This window comes from Cucurbita maxima, unplaced genomic scaffold, assembly GCF_002738345.1.
Source record: "Cucurbita maxima cultivar Rimu unplaced genomic scaffold, Cmax_1.0 Cma_Scf00001, whole genome shotgun sequence".
NCBI classification, from domain to species: domain Eukaryota; kingdom Viridiplantae; phylum Streptophyta; class Magnoliopsida; order Cucurbitales; family Cucurbitaceae; genus Cucurbita; species Cucurbita maxima.
In genome coordinates this window covers 1,496,375-1,513,557 of record NW_019272017.1, presented here as the reverse complement: position 1 = coordinate 1,513,557, position 17,183 = coordinate 1,496,375, and the positions used below count along the sequence as shown (strand labels likewise).

General features: G+C 35.3%; 3 protein-coding genes across 4 annotated transcripts; 2 read left to right on the top strand and 1 right to left on the bottom strand.

The window, feature by feature from the left end:
- Positions 1–2,167: 2,167 nt before the first annotated feature.
- LOC111465933 (two-component response regulator ARR5-like) lies at positions 2,168–3,557 on the bottom strand. 2 transcript variants are annotated; one of them, XM_023110537.1, is made up of 4 exons: positions 3,228–3,557; positions 3,074–3,153; positions 2,906–2,983; positions 2,168–2,830 (listed from the first exon to the last, which is right to left on the bottom strand). In XM_023110537.1, exons 1-4 carry the CDS (start codon positions 3,388–3,390, stop codon positions 2,429–2,431), a joined length of 723 nt encoding a protein of 240 aa, XP_022966305.1. In that variant the 5' UTR covers positions 3,391–3,557; the 3' UTR covers positions 2,168–2,428. The 2 variants fall into 2 exon arrangements, with proteins under 2 accessions (XP_022966305.1, XP_022966220.1); XM_023110452.1 differs by having other exon boundaries at positions 2,906–3,153.
- A 3,831-nt stretch (positions 3,558–7,388) lies between these two features.
- On the top strand, positions 7,389–11,744 carry LOC111488584 (zinc finger MYND domain-containing protein 15). The gene is made up of 11 exons (XM_023136413.1): positions 7,389–7,515; positions 7,898–8,008; positions 8,129–8,247; positions 8,333–8,379; positions 8,447–8,547; positions 8,911–8,998; positions 10,306–10,414; positions 10,598–10,769; positions 10,899–10,970; positions 11,126–11,239; positions 11,327–11,744. Exons 1-11 carry the CDS (start codon positions 7,414–7,416, stop codon positions 11,417–11,419), a joined length of 1,128 nt encoding a protein of 375 aa, XP_022992181.1. The 5' UTR covers positions 7,389–7,413; the 3' UTR covers positions 11,420–11,744.
- A 1,040-nt stretch (positions 11,745–12,784) lies between these two features.
- Positions 12,785–16,970, top strand: LOC111483505. Its single transcript, XM_023129750.1, has 7 exons — positions 12,785–13,335; positions 13,738–13,878; positions 13,969–14,334; positions 14,465–14,707; positions 14,918–15,010; positions 16,151–16,351; positions 16,445–16,970. Exons 1-7 carry the CDS (start codon positions 13,021–13,023, stop codon positions 16,655–16,657), a joined length of 1,572 nt encoding a protein of 523 aa, XP_022985518.1. The 5' UTR covers positions 12,785–13,020; the 3' UTR covers positions 16,658–16,970.
- The last annotated feature ends 213 nt before the right edge of the window (positions 16,971–17,183 follow it).

The window sequence follows — 17,183 nt, the reverse complement described above, 5'->3', positions numbered from 1 at the left end:
AAATAAATAAGTTGCCAAAAAAGCTTCTATTACACAGCTGGACTCAGTTATTTAATTGAAATTGAAATTATTATATTCCCACTTTTGAAATGTGCGTTACGCGTTAATTTAACCTTTCAAAACAAATTAAAAAAAAAACCATAGAAAAAGTAAATCTTCGTTGATTAATAATTGAAATGATAATGTTATAAATAAAAAATAATGAAATAAAGAGGGAAGGAAATTAGGGTTTGGATGGATGGAATGATGATCCCGTCAAAGTCAAATGAATGCAAAGCCCGACCGAGTTGACGTTGACAAAATTTAATACAACTCGCTGTGGCTGGGTGCGATAATCATAAATTTTATAATACCATTATTATAATTAATTAATTATTTATTTATTTAATGGTATTCTCAAATTATGAAGATTTTTTTCTCTAAAAAATTTAATTTTTCAACCGACATTTATCGAAGAAGTTGACCAAAATTGTTGCAATTTGCCATTGGTTTATAAAGTTGTTTTTTTCTTTTTTTCTTTTTTTCTTTTTTGGAAAATGAAGTAAAGGATATTGAGAGGCATTTAATTTGTTTGAAGGTGAGGGAAGATGGGTGAGGGTAGGAAGTAGGTCACCAACTTTGATTCTTTTATTTGGTCTTTCTCTCCATAATTTTTAATTATTCTATCAACTTGGGTTTCAATAATTGGGGCACTAATTTCCTATTTAATAATAATAATAATAATAATAATAATAATAATAATAAACCTAAATTTACTTTAAACCACATTTTTTGTGTTGATGCTGAGTTTCTAGAGATTTTTAAAATATTCCACAAATTTAATTGGTAAAAATGTATATTAAAAATAAAATTGAAATAGAATACTAAATTATTTAAACCAATTCTATTCAGCTTAATTTAAGGACTGAAATGGTAATAATTGAGTGAATAAAAAAATAAAAAGAAAAAAGTATATCCATTGGTATAACCCTAAGTTGAAGATAAAAGATTAGGTTTTGCAATATTGGAGGTGGGAAACGGATCCAAATTTTGGGGGGAGGGGGGGGAAATGGGTGAGTTGTTGACATTGATGCCTCCATGCTTCCCTTCATTGGCGTGCATACAGACATTGACCGACTCCTCCATTACCTTCAAATTGCAATGTGAAATCTCCTCAATTGTAAACGCTCTCCCATCTCCAAACAACTTAAAAGTCCTACCTTTTCTTCCCTGTTTTAAGATAGGTTTTTTTTGCTGGCACACCACCTAGTGTCTAGCTCTGATATCATGAAATTCTACATTGGTTGTAGAGGGAAAAATGCTGAGTCTCTAAGGATTGTGAGACCCATATTCGTTGGAAGGAATGAAACATTTCTTTTAAAACGGTAGAAACCTCCCTCTAGTCGACAGTTGTAAAAACCTTGAGGAGAAAACCATGAGGGAAAGCCCAAAGGATAATATCTAATAGCCGTGGCATTTGACAAATGCCACCCGCCCTTAGTCAATGAAACACTACCCAAAGGACAATAATTAATACACCTTGATTGTATAAAAAAGTTCTTTTTAAAAAATTAAAAAAAAATGGAGAAATTTTCAGATCAGGGAAAGTGAATGGCATGATTGTTAATGGGCCTTCCATAAAAAAAGGAAAAGCCCATTTTCGATCTGTAAAGGCAAATCCTAATTTGAAGTAGGTGATGGGCCACTTAGTTGGCCCATCCATCTAATCTCAGGACCACACACACACCGACAACCTTTAAACCTCGACTCTCTCTTGGCTTCATGTCTCCTGACAACATAAGAATCCAATGACTTTTCCAGCCCAAAAAAAAAAAAAAAAAAAACCAACTTTATTTATTTATTTATTTATTTTTAAATATTATGAAAATTCATTGAGTTGGACTTTCTTTTTCATCAACTTGATTACTATATAACCAGCCTATATTTTGTATGAAAATCTTTTTTTTTTATTCAATTAGATTTTTTGTTTGAATTTATTATATATTATTATTGTTGTTGTTGTTGAATTCATGCATTTTTTTTCCACGTCATAACCATAAAGAAAGTAGCAATTGAATTATATATTCTGTAATGTTAATAATTAATTGACCAATTTTATAATTCCAAAGAAAATTAACCCCAAAATGACAAAATATTCATAGATAATTTTTCAATTTTTTTTTTTTTAAATATATATTTATATGATTGAACTCTATGAATTGTACATCACGGCTCATGCCTTGTCCCCCGAAATGATCGGACAACCCCAACGCGTTGCGGTTTAGAAAATAACGGCGGTAACCTAAACGCCAACACTTAACGGTGACAAAACTGGGATTTCAAACTAATAACCGTTAAAACTGACAGGACAGGGAAGGGAGAAACAAAGAGGAGGAAGATGTTTAAATTTTCTAAAATAATAACAAGGGGGGATGATGAGCTGCTGTTCTCATTTAGATCCGTCGTCGGATTGGGTGGACGTCGGTGAAGACGGCTCTGATGGGGACGGCGTGGATTGAACCGAATCTGGCGGTGATGAAGACGATGGAGAAGAATCGGATGAAATGGACGGTGATGATGATGATGATGGAGAAGAATCGGATGAAATGGACGGTGATGATGAGGCTTCATCACACGACGACTCTCGTACCGTTCTTTTGTTCATCCAACTTATTTCACTTCCGGTCTTTTCGTCCCCCACCATATATTCCCTCAGCCGTTTCACATCCGATAATTTCACCGGCTTCACTATGAAATCCTCTGCTCCTTCCTCTAAACACCTGTCTATCCTCGCCACCACGTTTTCCGACGACATAATCACCACCGGAATCTCTCGCAGAGTTGAAGATTCCTGTTCATCACTCAGTTTAACACTCCATTTCCCACTTCCCTTCTTCGAATTTCAATCAAAAGCTAGAAATTATACCTTTATTTTCTTGAGCAATTCGTAGCCTGTCATTCCGGGCATACAGTAGTCGGTAATGATCATATCCACCTTCAAGCTCTGTTTTTTCACAAACCCATGTCCCAAAAAGTTCATAAACGAAAACCCATAAGAAAACGACTTCAAATTTACAATTCCCGGATCACTTACATCGAAACCCACTTGGGAATTCGTCTCATCTTGCAATCCAAGATATTGTAGAGCTCTGATTCCACTATCCACAGCAGTAACTGAAAAAACCCAACAAAACCCATAAATGAATTTCCCAATAAACAATCAAAATTATAACAAGGTAGGAACTGACCTCGGCAGGCGGTGAGGCGGAGGAGCCGCTCTATTACTTTACGGTCGACGAGGCTATCATCGACGGCGAGAACATGGACTTCGGAATCAGAGGTGGGGAAGCGATCTCGAGTGTCAATTTGATCGGACCTCCGCCGGCGGGAGAAAACAGGGGTTCTAGCCATGGATTGGGAGAGGGAAATTGATGAAGGTTGAAGAGAAGAGGGGCGATGGAAGAGGGTAATATAAAGCGGTTTATGAAGTGGGAGGGTTAAAACAGAGGACAAGACGGTATGTTTGTGTCCTTAAGAAGTCCCTATCGGGGAAATCAAACCTCTCCTTCTCTGAGAAATCCCAAATCAGCTCTTTTTAATATTTTATTTCACTTTCCTTTTGATTTTAAACTAACGTTTAAGATACGGAGGATGAGATTCTCAAATCCACTTGGGTCAGATCTCCAAATAAACGCAATCTGCCCGATATCTCCTCCTCGCCACCCCTGGTTATCGTGTACGAGATTTTAAGCGACAAGGGTTTTTTTGGTCAACATATTGGACTACGTGCACCCGCGTTGGAATCAAATCGAAGTAGGTTGATTGAGTTGACCGAGGTCAACCAAGGACGACACGACGCCGTCAAATCCCAAGGGAAGAAATGACCGAGCAGTTCCCTAACAGACCAGACACACCATCTGCTCTGCTCTAATCGGAGTCATTAACTAACACAAATTACTGCGGTGAAAATTTTGTTGGGACTTACATAGTCGTGGACGTGGGTTGCGGAATGTAGGACACGTGGCGACCTCATGGTTTTACATTTAACTAAAGTTAAAAAAAAGAAGAACGTAAAAGTCAAAAGGGTAAATAGAGAAAAAAACAAAGAGAGAGAGAATTTGAAGATATGGAGGAGTCCCGATGAAATCTAGTGTGGGACCCACGACATCTTAAATATTAATTAAAAAAGGAAAATTAAACAGAAAAACATTAAGAGAAGAAAAGTACTCGACTCGACTTGCCTTGCCTTGCCTTGCCTTCCCAAGATTGATTTGCCTTTGGGGTTTCTCGTAGTCAGTTCAGTTCTTCCCTTATTTTCTATTTTGTACCATTATTGTGGAAGCGTTTTAAAATTATGAGATTGAAGTTAGCAAGTCGGGAACAAAATATTCGAGTGTTGAAACCTCTTCTGCTAATGGATATTATCCGATGTAATCTGTTACGTATCGCTGCAACTTCACAGTTTTAAAACGCGTCTGTTAGAAAGAGGTTTTCACGTCCTTATAAAACACGTTTCATTTCCCTATCACCCAATGTGAGATTTCACAATCCAGCTCCCTTGGGGCCTAGTGTCGCTTTAGCCCGTTACATATCGTTGTCAACTTCACGATTTTAAACCCGTATGTTATGGATAAATTTTCATATTTTTATAACTAATGTTTCGTTTTACTTTCCAATTGACGTAAGATTTTATATTTTGATTGGAAACCTACAAAATAAAACCGAAATAAAACAATATATGCGATCTAGAGTTTGACTTGTTACAAATAATATATATTTAATTATGGGTAAATACAAATTAAAATAAAACTTTCAAATTTATGAAGAATACAACTGAAAATCTTTCTAACAAGAACGAGCAGTATTTTATTTAGTTTGTAAGTTGGTCGGTATATGAAAATTAGTTAAATAATTTTATAACCGAAGTAGTCATTTTCTGCGTACCTTAATTTAATATTCAAAATGAATTAAAAATATTTATGAAGATGAAAAGAAAAGAAAGTGAGTTAGTAAATTATTGGGTATATACAGTTGTTAGATATTAAAGTGTTTAGTTGTATTATTTAAATACCTTCGTCCACTAGGAATTACCTACTCGGTTGTAGATAGAGTGCTAACCTACTATTCAAGTACTCACAAATTATAGACAAATTCAAGTGTAGGTTGAGTCCCGTCATTCGTTCATTAATATTTCTAACCGTACATTTGTTTTTCCTCCTTAAATTTACGTCTTCTACTATCTTTCGGACAAGTTCATGGTTTTAGTTAAGACATTTTTTAAACTATACAATAAATTCAACCGGCTGAATAATTATTTATTCGTGTATACTTACTAATCTTCAAACTTTAAATTAAAATTTAAAAATTAAATTCAACCAGGGTAAAAATCTTTATATTTACTTAAATGCAAAAGTTTAAATTAAATTAGAAGATTAGTATGAAAAATATACATTTTTATTTGTAGGTAAATAATTAATTTTGATGCAATTGTGATGCGTCTGGCAAGACAAAAAGAAAGACGGCGGAAGCATGTTTATTATTATTATTATTATTGTTGTTGTTGTTTGGAATTATATTTATTGTATGGAGCTTCCCAACGTCCCAAAAGACAATTCTATTATTTTAAACAAAATTATAAACCAATATAAAAAAGGAAAATAAAATACAAAATTCATTAGATGTTCTTTCATTTTCCACGTAGACTGTAACGTGTTCCATTAATTTGGAATTAAAAAATATATTTTATACAGATATTAGAATCTTATATATGGCAAAGCATTTGAAGTAGAAAAACAGAACATAAATATTTGTTCACTCTGGACACGGCAAAGGCACAAAGAACATAGAACACGACACGATGATTATAATAATTACAATTCCCAGGAAAATTAAATTAAAAAAACAAAAAAAAAAACATAATGGGCTTAGTCAAAATGGAATCTTGATCTAAGTTTGAGATTATGGGCCCACTCCCCATCACCAATGGCCACGTTTATTTCACAATTTGTTTATTCACCGTATTTCGTTAATCATAAAATTAGCCCAATAACGTCCCCTCTGTACGGTCGTTATACAAAACAAAAAAATATAATTCTTTTTAATTTAGGATAAACAGGAAATAAATATATATTCTTTATTTTTTTAATATTTTTTTTATAGCAATGCCTTTCACTCGAACTAGGGTTTTAAAACGGTCCATATTCCACGATACTAGACATTTTTATGCTCTTTTATTATTATTATTATTTTCGTATAAAATGCTATTTAATTCTAAAAGATATAAAGTTTAGAGACTCGAGCGAGATTAATATATTTAATAATAATAATAAATAAATAAAAAAGTGGCACCCCAATCTTTGGAGGACTCCCATTGATTTTGTTGTTTCGAAATTTTGTATTATCCAATCTGTTAGATCACGACAACACACCAATCCCATTATCTTCTTCCTTGTCTTGTCATTATAAAATCAAAATAATAATTATTTTTATTTAATTTTTTGGTGGAATTTTTATATATTATTGGTTGATTTAAGTTTTAAATCAATGTTTGATTTGGTGGGATACGAATATTTTGTATGTTTATCTATGATTTTCTCTAAGATTTAAAAAATTAAATAAAATAAATACAACAATATTTTTTTGGGACATATTTATTATATCTTCACCGACATAATGTGTTATCCGCAATAGGATTATCCAATGATAACGGGTTAATATGAAAATTAAGTATAAACACGATGATTAAGTCAAAATCAAAATAATTTGGATAAAGAAAAAGAAAAAAGAATCCAAGAACTATCCGACCTTTTGAATTACAACAAATTCACATGCTTAAAAAGCTATGCCAATTGCTACATGCTGCTTTCATCCGGTAATATTATGTCCCCCCTCTACTTTATATTTATTTGTTTAAAAAATATATATATTATCATTTGCCAAAAATAATGACAATAATGAACATAATTAAGCATAGAGTTACAACTTAAAATATAAGTATGAAAAGTATATTTTATTTTATATTTTTTCACATATTGCATTAATAGATTTACTCATATTTATTTATTTATAAAATTTTGTATATTTAAAATTCCAAAAAAATTATAGTAACATATATTTTTAATATTATTTAAAAAAAAAAAATATATGTAGTCTCTGTTGATTTTACTTTATAAGTTTATTTCACATGATGTTTTTATAGCGTGAAAATTATTATTATTATTTAGTTAATCAATAAAATTAACATAATTTTTATTTTTAAGTTCGGCGGTTTATTTGGAAAGTTTTTGTAGGAGAACTCCCCCAATGGACCGGTTACTTGCACAGATCCGAGTTACGGTCCAGAAGAATGGAAGAAGGAGGAGGCCCAAATAGGCCCAATTCCAGTGCTATCATTCGATTCGAGGCGCGAAAGAACTCATCTGGAACCGGGAAAAAATGGAGTGTGCCGGCAAGGGACGAGGAAGTCGTTGCATTGGCCCGGCGATTCGACGCTGTGGTCGCTGCGGAGCTGTTGCTTACTGTTCAGCCGATCACCAGGTTCTTTTTCTGTTTACAAACCTTTCTGAATTTTGACATATGAGTTCTGTTTTAAGCTTTAAGACGATTCTACGACATCGTAGGAACTGTAGAAACTTTGATAGTTTGAAATTCACCAAAATTTGAGTGAGTTACTCTAAGGTGTAGCTTAAAATAGTTGATAATTGGTGTTGCTCTTTGAATGTCTTTTAATTTATGCTTCAACATCTTGTAAGACACGGTGTTCTGAATCTGAAAAAGAACACCAGCTGCAAGGTTATTCTACTTGCCTATTGCTACTGAGGAGGATAGGAAATGCCACTGGAGCTGTAAAGTTACTTGGCGTATCCTGTCGCACCTTTTCATTTTGTAAGCCATCATCTTATTTAACAATTGTTCATAGATTAAACATTGGAATGATCATAAAGATGAATGCAAAAGGTTTGAGCAACAAATGAAGAGAATAGATGCCTTGTACGAGTTTCCTTTCACATTTTCCGAGGAGGCTGTTCAGGTATCAATATCTTCATAGGATATTGCATCCTTTACCCTAAATATTCGGCCATAAAACTGATTTTACACTCTACTTTTGAACATAATTTGTTGAACTGCCTTTGCTGTTGTTTTTGTTAAGTTGTGTCAAAAGCAGGTGAGTAGGTGTTCATTCTTGAGCAAAAGGGACATCCACAAAGTCGGAATGTGGTTATATGAGTGTCCTTGTGGAGAAGCTGCTACATCCTATGATTACTCAAGGTCTCTATCTGCAAGTTGTTCTATTTGTGGAGGGACCTTTGACATTCACCATTAATTATTTCTGCCATTTCTATTTCACTTGCAGATTAAATGATAGTTGGGTTCTACCTAGAATCTCTTGTCCATGTAGTGGTACATCTCTCTCCTAGCTCTGTTCTGTGAAGTTAAGGCCTCTAGAAATAATCAAATGAACATGCAGAACCGCTTTCCCCAATAACAAAACGTTTACACAGTTGGAAGGACTATTATGATTGGAGATGCATTCCCCTTCACTCTCCTGCTGCTTTGCTTCTTCATTGGGTATGTTACAACTAGATGAGGTTGGACTCTAATCAAGTTATTCAGCATCATAATCAATCTCACATAATATATTGAAGTTTTAACTTTGGTCCTAATATGACTTCTCAGATTTACATCTCGTTCAATATTCTAGATTCTATTTAGTATGGATTCTAAGAAAAAAAAAAAAAAAACTTTTGTGTCCAGCATCCTTATATGTGGGCTTGTCATTATCTAAAAAGTTCTTTTAGAACGAAATTTGTAAAATAATTGGTCCAAACTATTGGCATGAAATTCAAATAGTTTGCCTGAAGAAATTCTGATTTCATTTAAAGATATTCATCATAGGATGAACATTTATGTGCCCTCTATCTCTCAATTCAGCCACTTACAATAAGTTATGCTATGGAGGTTGCTGGTTTGGAACCCTTGACTCCAGAATTTGGTGACACATTACGCATACACTATTTAGGTATGATTTATCTCCAAGCTTTTTTTGGACATCCGGCTCATATTGGATGTTTATTTTTCATTTGGATATACTAGCTATAGAATGTAACTCTGGTTGTGTAACCATACTGGATATCTAATTAGATGCTTCTCTCATGTTAAGATACTGACTGCAACAAACAGACTTTTCTTATATGCATTTTTTTTTAAATCAATATTTTTCCTGTTGGTTAGTCTTGAATACTGGAAGGAAATTTATTGGGTACAAATTTGTTATAGAGTTCCAAATGTTTTTGCACTGACATAAAATAGTTCTTGATATGACTGAAGTAAAGTATACGCAACTCTGCTGTTGGAACTTTTCGAGCATATTTTATACAGAACATCGTGTTCAAAGGATCTGCTTGCTGTTGTGTGAATCCATTCTTGATGTTAGTTTTCTGGTTCTCCGATGTATAACGTATCTGGAGTGATGAAAGCTGCAGACCTTATAAAATTGGGGATCTTATGTATTGCCGGACTAAACATTGGAGAACCATTACTTTACATGTTTATTTTTTCCTCTTAGAAAAATGGTCTATAATATCATTGAATTTTACTATGTATACTTTCTTCATTGTGCCCCAATTGATCATTAGCACATCTTTTTGTTAGAAGATAATGTACTTGCTGGGCATTTCTTTGCCAATTTCCACAGAAAGAGTGGAGACCAAGAATTGGAAATAAAAATTTAATATTGCAGTGCCAAAATATTAGCGCCTGCAAACTACTAGCGATGTATGTGGACTAAACAAACTTACTCTCGTTGAGAGGTTCTTATCCATTCAAACAAAATTATAAGTAAACGAATAACTCTCTACATTCCTTTTCTTGAAGCTCCCTTGCTCCGATAGAAATTAAGAATGATTGAAATGCATGTCCTGAGCTCCCTGGAGATTCTGACCCTCGCTGAAATCTCCAAGGTCATGTTATTGTTGTTGTTAGCCTTAAAACTTATTATTATGGCACTTCCGTCCTATATATTGGAATGGCAACACATGATAAAGTTTATTATTAGTGCTGTTTCCTTTGTGATAATTCCATTGCATGTTGGTTGTTTCCCACCTTGGCAGGACACTGGAATTTTGAAACTTTTTCTCTCTCTACACGATGATTTTGTGTATATTTTAGGAATATTTTCTGCCAGTTGAAAAAACTTTATTTAACGATGCGACTGAGTGATACTCAAACCCAGACATACAGACCTACATCATGAAGTTCGATTATATCTTTCTATTAGTCTTGTTATATTTCATATTTAATTTCATTTTTTGGGCTCAATGCCATCAGGGCCTGAGAAGGAGCTTTTACAGCTCTCTGTCTTTGCTGAGTTGCTTGCACTTTTCCCCGGGGTGACAATACACATAGAGCTTGTTGGGCCTAGAATTCCCGAAGAAATGTAAGTTGTATTTCTTGAAGACAGGATGGATTCAAATAAGTTACCTTTACCTCTAGTCCTTTTCTCACATCTTTACTGTGTCTTTGGCTATTAACTATCAATTATGAAACATTATAAATTACAATATCAGAAAATCTTTTAAAACTGGCACTTGATTTTTCCTTGGTGCTTTGGGATTGCTAGGGATGGTGAGAGCATTGACCTTTCCAGTTATGCTAAATGCCTACAGATGGATTGTGTTTGCAAATATTCAAGCAAAGACGTCAACAGGGGTGTATATTCTGATAAACGTCCAAGGTTGGCGTTGAAGCTTTGGAGAGGGCTTTACCATGATTGTTACAAAGCCATTACCGAAGTTAGTTTCTTTCTCGAACTCCCTCCCTAAAGAAAACAATCTTCTAGTGTTTCAGTTATTTCTTTCACGCTCACTTTTCATCTTACATGATCTTCCGGCTGCTTCTCACTACTTGTTTTATCGGGACAGAATTATCATCCTCACTTAATCATTGCTCCAAATGCTGGAATTGCTGCCTATTCCAGTTGGCTACCTACTATTGTATGTTGACATTCTTGGCCAACGACCATATGATTTATTGCATGTAGTAGTTTTAGGCATGTAAATTTAGACTTAGAAGTAAAACTGTATAAATTGAGCATTTTCTTATTTCTTATACTCATTATCTTACTCAATTCTTTGGATGAACGTAACAGGAACTTATTAAGAAGATAAATGTTCCAGCAATCTTTTCTGATTTCTGTGAAGAAGCTTGCCATCTTGGTGCTTCTTGTTTGAGCTGTGTGATAGGCCACCCCATTACGTTCCCGGTAAGTCCACCGGTGCCCCTCTTTTAACACCAAGAGCATCACTATCAATTTGGTTTTGTTTTCACAAAACATCCAACCACCTTGCAGATTCAATTAAATCCATTCCGGCAACCAATAGCTATTGAAGACACTGCTCTGTTTCTTCCTTGCTATTCAAACTGCTTCTTGTACGGTGTTTGAATCGACCAAAAGTACCAGTTTTACTCCGCCAACTGTGTTCCAAACTCAGGTCTATGCCTCTTGCGCTAGAGGATTGACTAGGTAAATCAAATGGTTGCTAGGATATTTTAAGTTTGTCTACATTGTCAATATATCTCAAGGTTTTGCCGCCTTGGGTATTTGAGCAGCCATGTGCTGCATCATTGACCGTTTTCTAGATTGATCGTTTTTTTTTTTGAAGTTCAAAGAGTAGTTGCTTACAGACTTGATCAATGATTCTGCCTCTAAAGTCTAGGGTTGTGCATCATTTCATTCGCATATTAAAATGCTGGACTAACTAATAGTATATAATATTATTATTCGATAGCATTTCTTTAATCATTGACCCGTCTAATTGAAACTAACTTTTGGCCTTTTGATTTCAAGAATGGCTGTTTGTTTGAAAATAGACATTCATGAACATCTTTGAAATCTATACTGGCTTCGATTTCTGTGATTGGGTGAATGTGATTTGAGGTATGAGAGTAGCTTGGGATTAAAGCCTTTTGTATACAGTTGATGAACAGTAGTTTGGGCAATGTTTTTTTTACAAACAAAACTTCATATAATACCTATTTCCAGTCCGTGGTTGACTTCGTTTTTGTTTTAGCTTGATTCTTAATAATTATCTCCGATATTCTTCTTCTTCTTTTCTCTTACAAAAAACACGATGGTATAGTTGAGTGGGTTAGACGAACACTAACTCTCTACAATGGTATGATATATGAACATTAGACTCTCCACAATTGTATGATATTTTCTATTTGAGTATAGCTTTCCTGGTTTTACTTTGGGATTCTCCAAAAAACCTTACACCAATGGATGGAGATGGAGAGAGTATTTCTTGATTAAAACTTATGATCATTCTCTAAATGTAGTCGTTTTCATCCTCCAACAGATTGATTTACTCTCTCCTACCCATGTATTTATTATATTAATAATTGAATTTGATGCGGATAAAATTTGAAACAAAAAATGAAAAATATTTAATAGATTCACGAACTCTAAAGTTAGTGTTAGTGTTTATTTGATCAATAAATTCTTAAATTTAAGTTGGTGTTCAATTAACCTTGAATATTTAATTTTTTATCTAATAAGTTTTTTGTATTTAAAATTGATTAAATATTTTTAAAGGGGAGAGAAATTAAAAATTAGGCTCCCCAAATCTAATCTTGTTGTCTAATCTTAAAACAAGACATCTTAAATTTAGATTATAAGATATCTTAAATTTAGACTAAAAAATCAAAATTTGAAAATACCTGTAGACTGGCCACGTATTTCGCGTATACCAAATACTGTATTTCGAGTATTTCGCGCTCGCCACGTCGTTGATAAGGCCTCTCTCCCTGGCCTTGACCAACCCCTACGTCGATCGGATCCCTCGATAGAACAGGAATTCCTCCAAATTCCTCCAAATTCCGCTTTCTCTTACCTCATTCCACATGGATTTTCACAACCAATCCCAGTCCTGATTGTTCCTTTATGCACCATTGTCCCTAGGGTTCGCTTCCCTTTTCTGTAATTTCAATCCCAAATTTTGCTTCGAATTTGGTCCAGACCTGATTCCACAAGATACCAATCCCATGTCTTCTTTACGATCAACAATATGGGTATTGGTTCTTTGCGCTTTAGCGTTACGTTTCGGTGCGAATTTGGGTCTGGCTATGAACCTCCCCTTCACGGCCAACGATGTGCTTCCGGTTCTTCCTCGACAGATATCGTGGCCGGTGCTTAATAATTTCCATTCTGCCGTGGATTTGTTGCCGTCCTATGTTGGGTCTGTGACTCCCAGTAATGGAACAATTGAGTGGAAAGGAGCGTGCTTCTCCACTAACGAAGCTCGGATTGATTTTACGGTAGGCGATAGAGGCTTGGGAGGCGGTCTTCTCCGTCTTAAGGTTTGTGATCCTTTTGTTCTTTATGGATTGCCATGTTGTTTTTAAAGAATTTCTCGGAGTTTGGGCTGAGCTTCAAATTGTTGAATGCAATTTTCTTGCATTGGCCTTGGCACGGAGGTCGTTAATTTTAAGCAACTTCGATTAGTTTGTATACCAAATACTGTTATGGTTTTGATGCTTCGTCCACGTTTTTAGTTGAATTATTAATCGAATTCTATATCCACCGGCAGAAGATTGAGTGCGTTTGTTGTTTATATTAGTGGTTTGTAGAGAGTATTTTCAAGCAAGTTTTTGGGTGGTCATCTACCATAGAATTTAGACTATTTAACGATATGTATAAGCGTGCGAACCTACATTATGACGTATATTTCTTTGTTTATTCCTTTCCCCCCCATTTTATAGACATCTGCAGCACACAGCTGGACCTGTATGGATCTATATGTTTTTGCAACACCCTACAGGGTTACGTGGGATTACTATTTCTCTGCACGGGAGCATACATTGAATTTTGGGTCATGGGAAGAACCTGCTGAGTTGGAATATGTATGTTTTTGTGTTCTTGTTTCGTTATCTAATGCTCTAATTTGTAGTTTCCTTGCATATTGCTAACCATGACATATGACACTTGAGCAGGTAAAGCAACATGGGATTTCTGTTTTTCTTATGCCGTCCGGGATGATGGGAACAATGCTCTCTTTGGTAGATGTGTTGCCTCTGTTTTCCAATTCCGTATGGGGCGAAAATGCCAATTTAGCTTTTCTTAAAAAACACATGGGTGCTACATTTGAAAAGCGATCCCAACCTTGGCAAGCAACTATTAATCCAGATGATGTTCATTCTGGTGATTTTCTAGCAGTGTCAAAAATCCGTGGACGGTGGGGAGGCTTTGAGACATTAGAAAAGTGGGTAACAGGTGCTTTTGCTGGTCATACAGCAGTTTGCTTGAAGGATGAACAGGGTAATCTTTGGGTTGGTGAATCAGGACATGAGAATGAGAAGGTATGCAAGCTTCGTTTGGCCGTTTATATTTCAACAAATGCATATGACTATGAAAAAACAGGATAGTGGATTAGAAATGAAGCTCTTGAGCTTTTAATTTAAGGGGAGAATTTTCTCATGTGTCTAATAGGGTGAAGAAATTATTGTGGTGATTCCGTGGGATGAGTGGTGGGAGTTGGCACTCAAGGACAATTCTAATCCACAAATAGCCTTGCTTCCGCTGCATCCAGAGATACGTGAAAAATTCAACTCTACTGCAGCATGGGAATATGCTCGAAGCATGTCTGGGAAGCCATATGGTTATCATAACATGATTTTTAGCTGGATTGATACCGTAACCGATAACTTTCCTCCACCTCTTGATGCTCACTTGGTAGGTTTTGGTTTTCTTTTCCCCCTGTCATGTTTCTGTTGTAGCAAGTGTGCTCATTCATGTTTCGGTGGACATGGAGGAGGATATTATAGTAATGCATTTGTTGGTTATGTGTGTGTATGCATAAATATGTACATACATATCTAAGGACAATGCATGTATGAAGGACCTCTCGTGTAATTTTTCTTGCTGACAAGTTCTCGTTTGCAGGTTATTTCTGTCATGTCTATGTGGACTAGATTGCAGCCAGCATATGCTGCAAACATGTGGAATGAGGCTCTGAACAAGCGGCTAGGAACTGAGGTATGTCAGCAATCTTGACACATTAACTGTAGACAAATAAAGCGATTGAGAAAATTTTCAGCACATCAAATTTAAAGAGAACTTACTAGGATTGAATGCCAGCCTTTTTACCCCACAAAATTTCACTATTGAAGTGAAAACTAAACATTTCAAGCCTTTGATACGGTAGTTAATAGTTGATTGCCCTTCCATTGGCTATTAAGAATGAGGAAAAAGGGATCTCATAGAATTTAATTCTTGTTCACAACCCACAATCAATATGAGCACTTAAGACCACGGTGGGTTGGTGTAAAGGTCAATAAGAGTCGATCTAAATACTATAAGGGTAAAGGATTTTGAGGGAACGAGTTCTGGGAGGATTAGGCAAATGTATCAGGAGAACTATTTGTAATTAGAGTGGTTCTATTCCCTTATTTTATGGATGGCTTGAATTGAGAGATATCTCAAGCAAGTAGCAAGGTAATAGATCTTTATTTATTGAGTTATGCTCTGACATGAAAATAAAATTTCTTGGTGGTTTAGACATTTAGTTTTTGGGACGAGGGCCTTTACCCTCACATTGTTTATAAACAAACTCAAGCAAACAATAGCAGCGAAATTCATTGCACATCCTATCTCTATCCTCAAATGAAGCATAAATTATCTATAAAAACTATTTAAACTACCATGGAATAAATTATCCTGAATGCTACTCTGCGCAACTGTGTGAATACCCTTCATCACATTGTGGGTACAAGCTCGAAATATTTTAAAAATAGATCGGTGCATGATAGACCTTATTGAAGCTTGAGAACTTCTTTGATTAATGGCTGATGGACAAATGTTTTTTCTAAAATGTCTTGAGCACGAACACAATATTGTTCTCTAGGGTTCTCTTTGGAAATCCATATGCATGGTGATACAAAGCACAAAGGATCATGAAAATTTGACTGAAATCTGTTTTAGCTTCACATTTCTATCTGATTATTCTAGTTCTTCATTTATCATCCGAACTTTTACGAAATAATCCTCCAAATTTACCTGTTTTTCTTTTCATATTTCAGAAATGTCAGAGCATTTGTTGTCCTCTAAAGTTCTGTATGAAAGCATCTCATTCGTATATGATAACTTAGATTATGAAACTTCTCGTGTTCCTTTTAGGATTTGGACTTGCATGACATTCTAGTCGAGACTGAAAAGCGAGGAATTCCTTTTGACGTACTGCTTACAATTCCGGAACAAGATGAATGGGTCTACAGTGATGGGACATCTACAACATGTGTTGCCTTTATCCTTGCAATGTACAAGGAGGCTGGAGTATTTGGTCCTATATCCAGCTCCATTCAAGTAACAGAGTTCACTGTATGACTCAAAATTCTGGAACATGTTTCATAGTTAATGATCTTGCCTCTTCTTCCATAGCATTTTTGATCATTGAATTTGGCTGTTCTGCAGATTCGGGATGCATATATGCTAAGGATTTTTGAGGACAACCAAACAAACCTGCCAAGTTGGTGCAACAATGAAAGTGATAAGCTTCCCTTTTGCCAGATTCTTGGTGAGTACAAAATGGAACTTCCTGAGTACAATACCTTGAAACCTTACGCCAATATGAATGAAAATTGCCCCTCCCTGCCTCCTACATACGATCGTCCCATTCGATGTTAAGCCTGGCTTTGGCCTACATGTTGGCGAAGGCTATCTATTCAATTCTTTACGACGATTGTATAAACCATGGCAACTAAGTCTGAGATTGTACGTGGACGAAAAGTGTTTCAAACCTTCCTTTATCTGCAGCAGCTAGTTTCCCACTGGAGATTCTCTGTATTTGTACATAATTTTAGAAGACATGTTGTGGTATTTAAAAGACTGGGTGCTGATTCATAGGTTCACACAATCTCAGAATGTTATGCCCATTCATCCAGTGAAATTTGATCGTTGCTCTTTCAAATTTATGAATGTTCCCACCATTTGTCCTGAATGTCGCTGTATTTGGCACAGCAGCCACTTTGAAACTTGCCTTGATTTTTACGTCCTTTTTCCAAGGTTCAAAACATCTTGGTTTCGTCTCCAAATCAAATTCTTTTTGCTTTAATTTCCACTTTATTAGATTAAACTTCCTAATTGCACGGTTTTGAAGCAAAGTTCACATTAATTGGTCGCTATTTGGATTTGGTTGCACAGTTCAGCCATC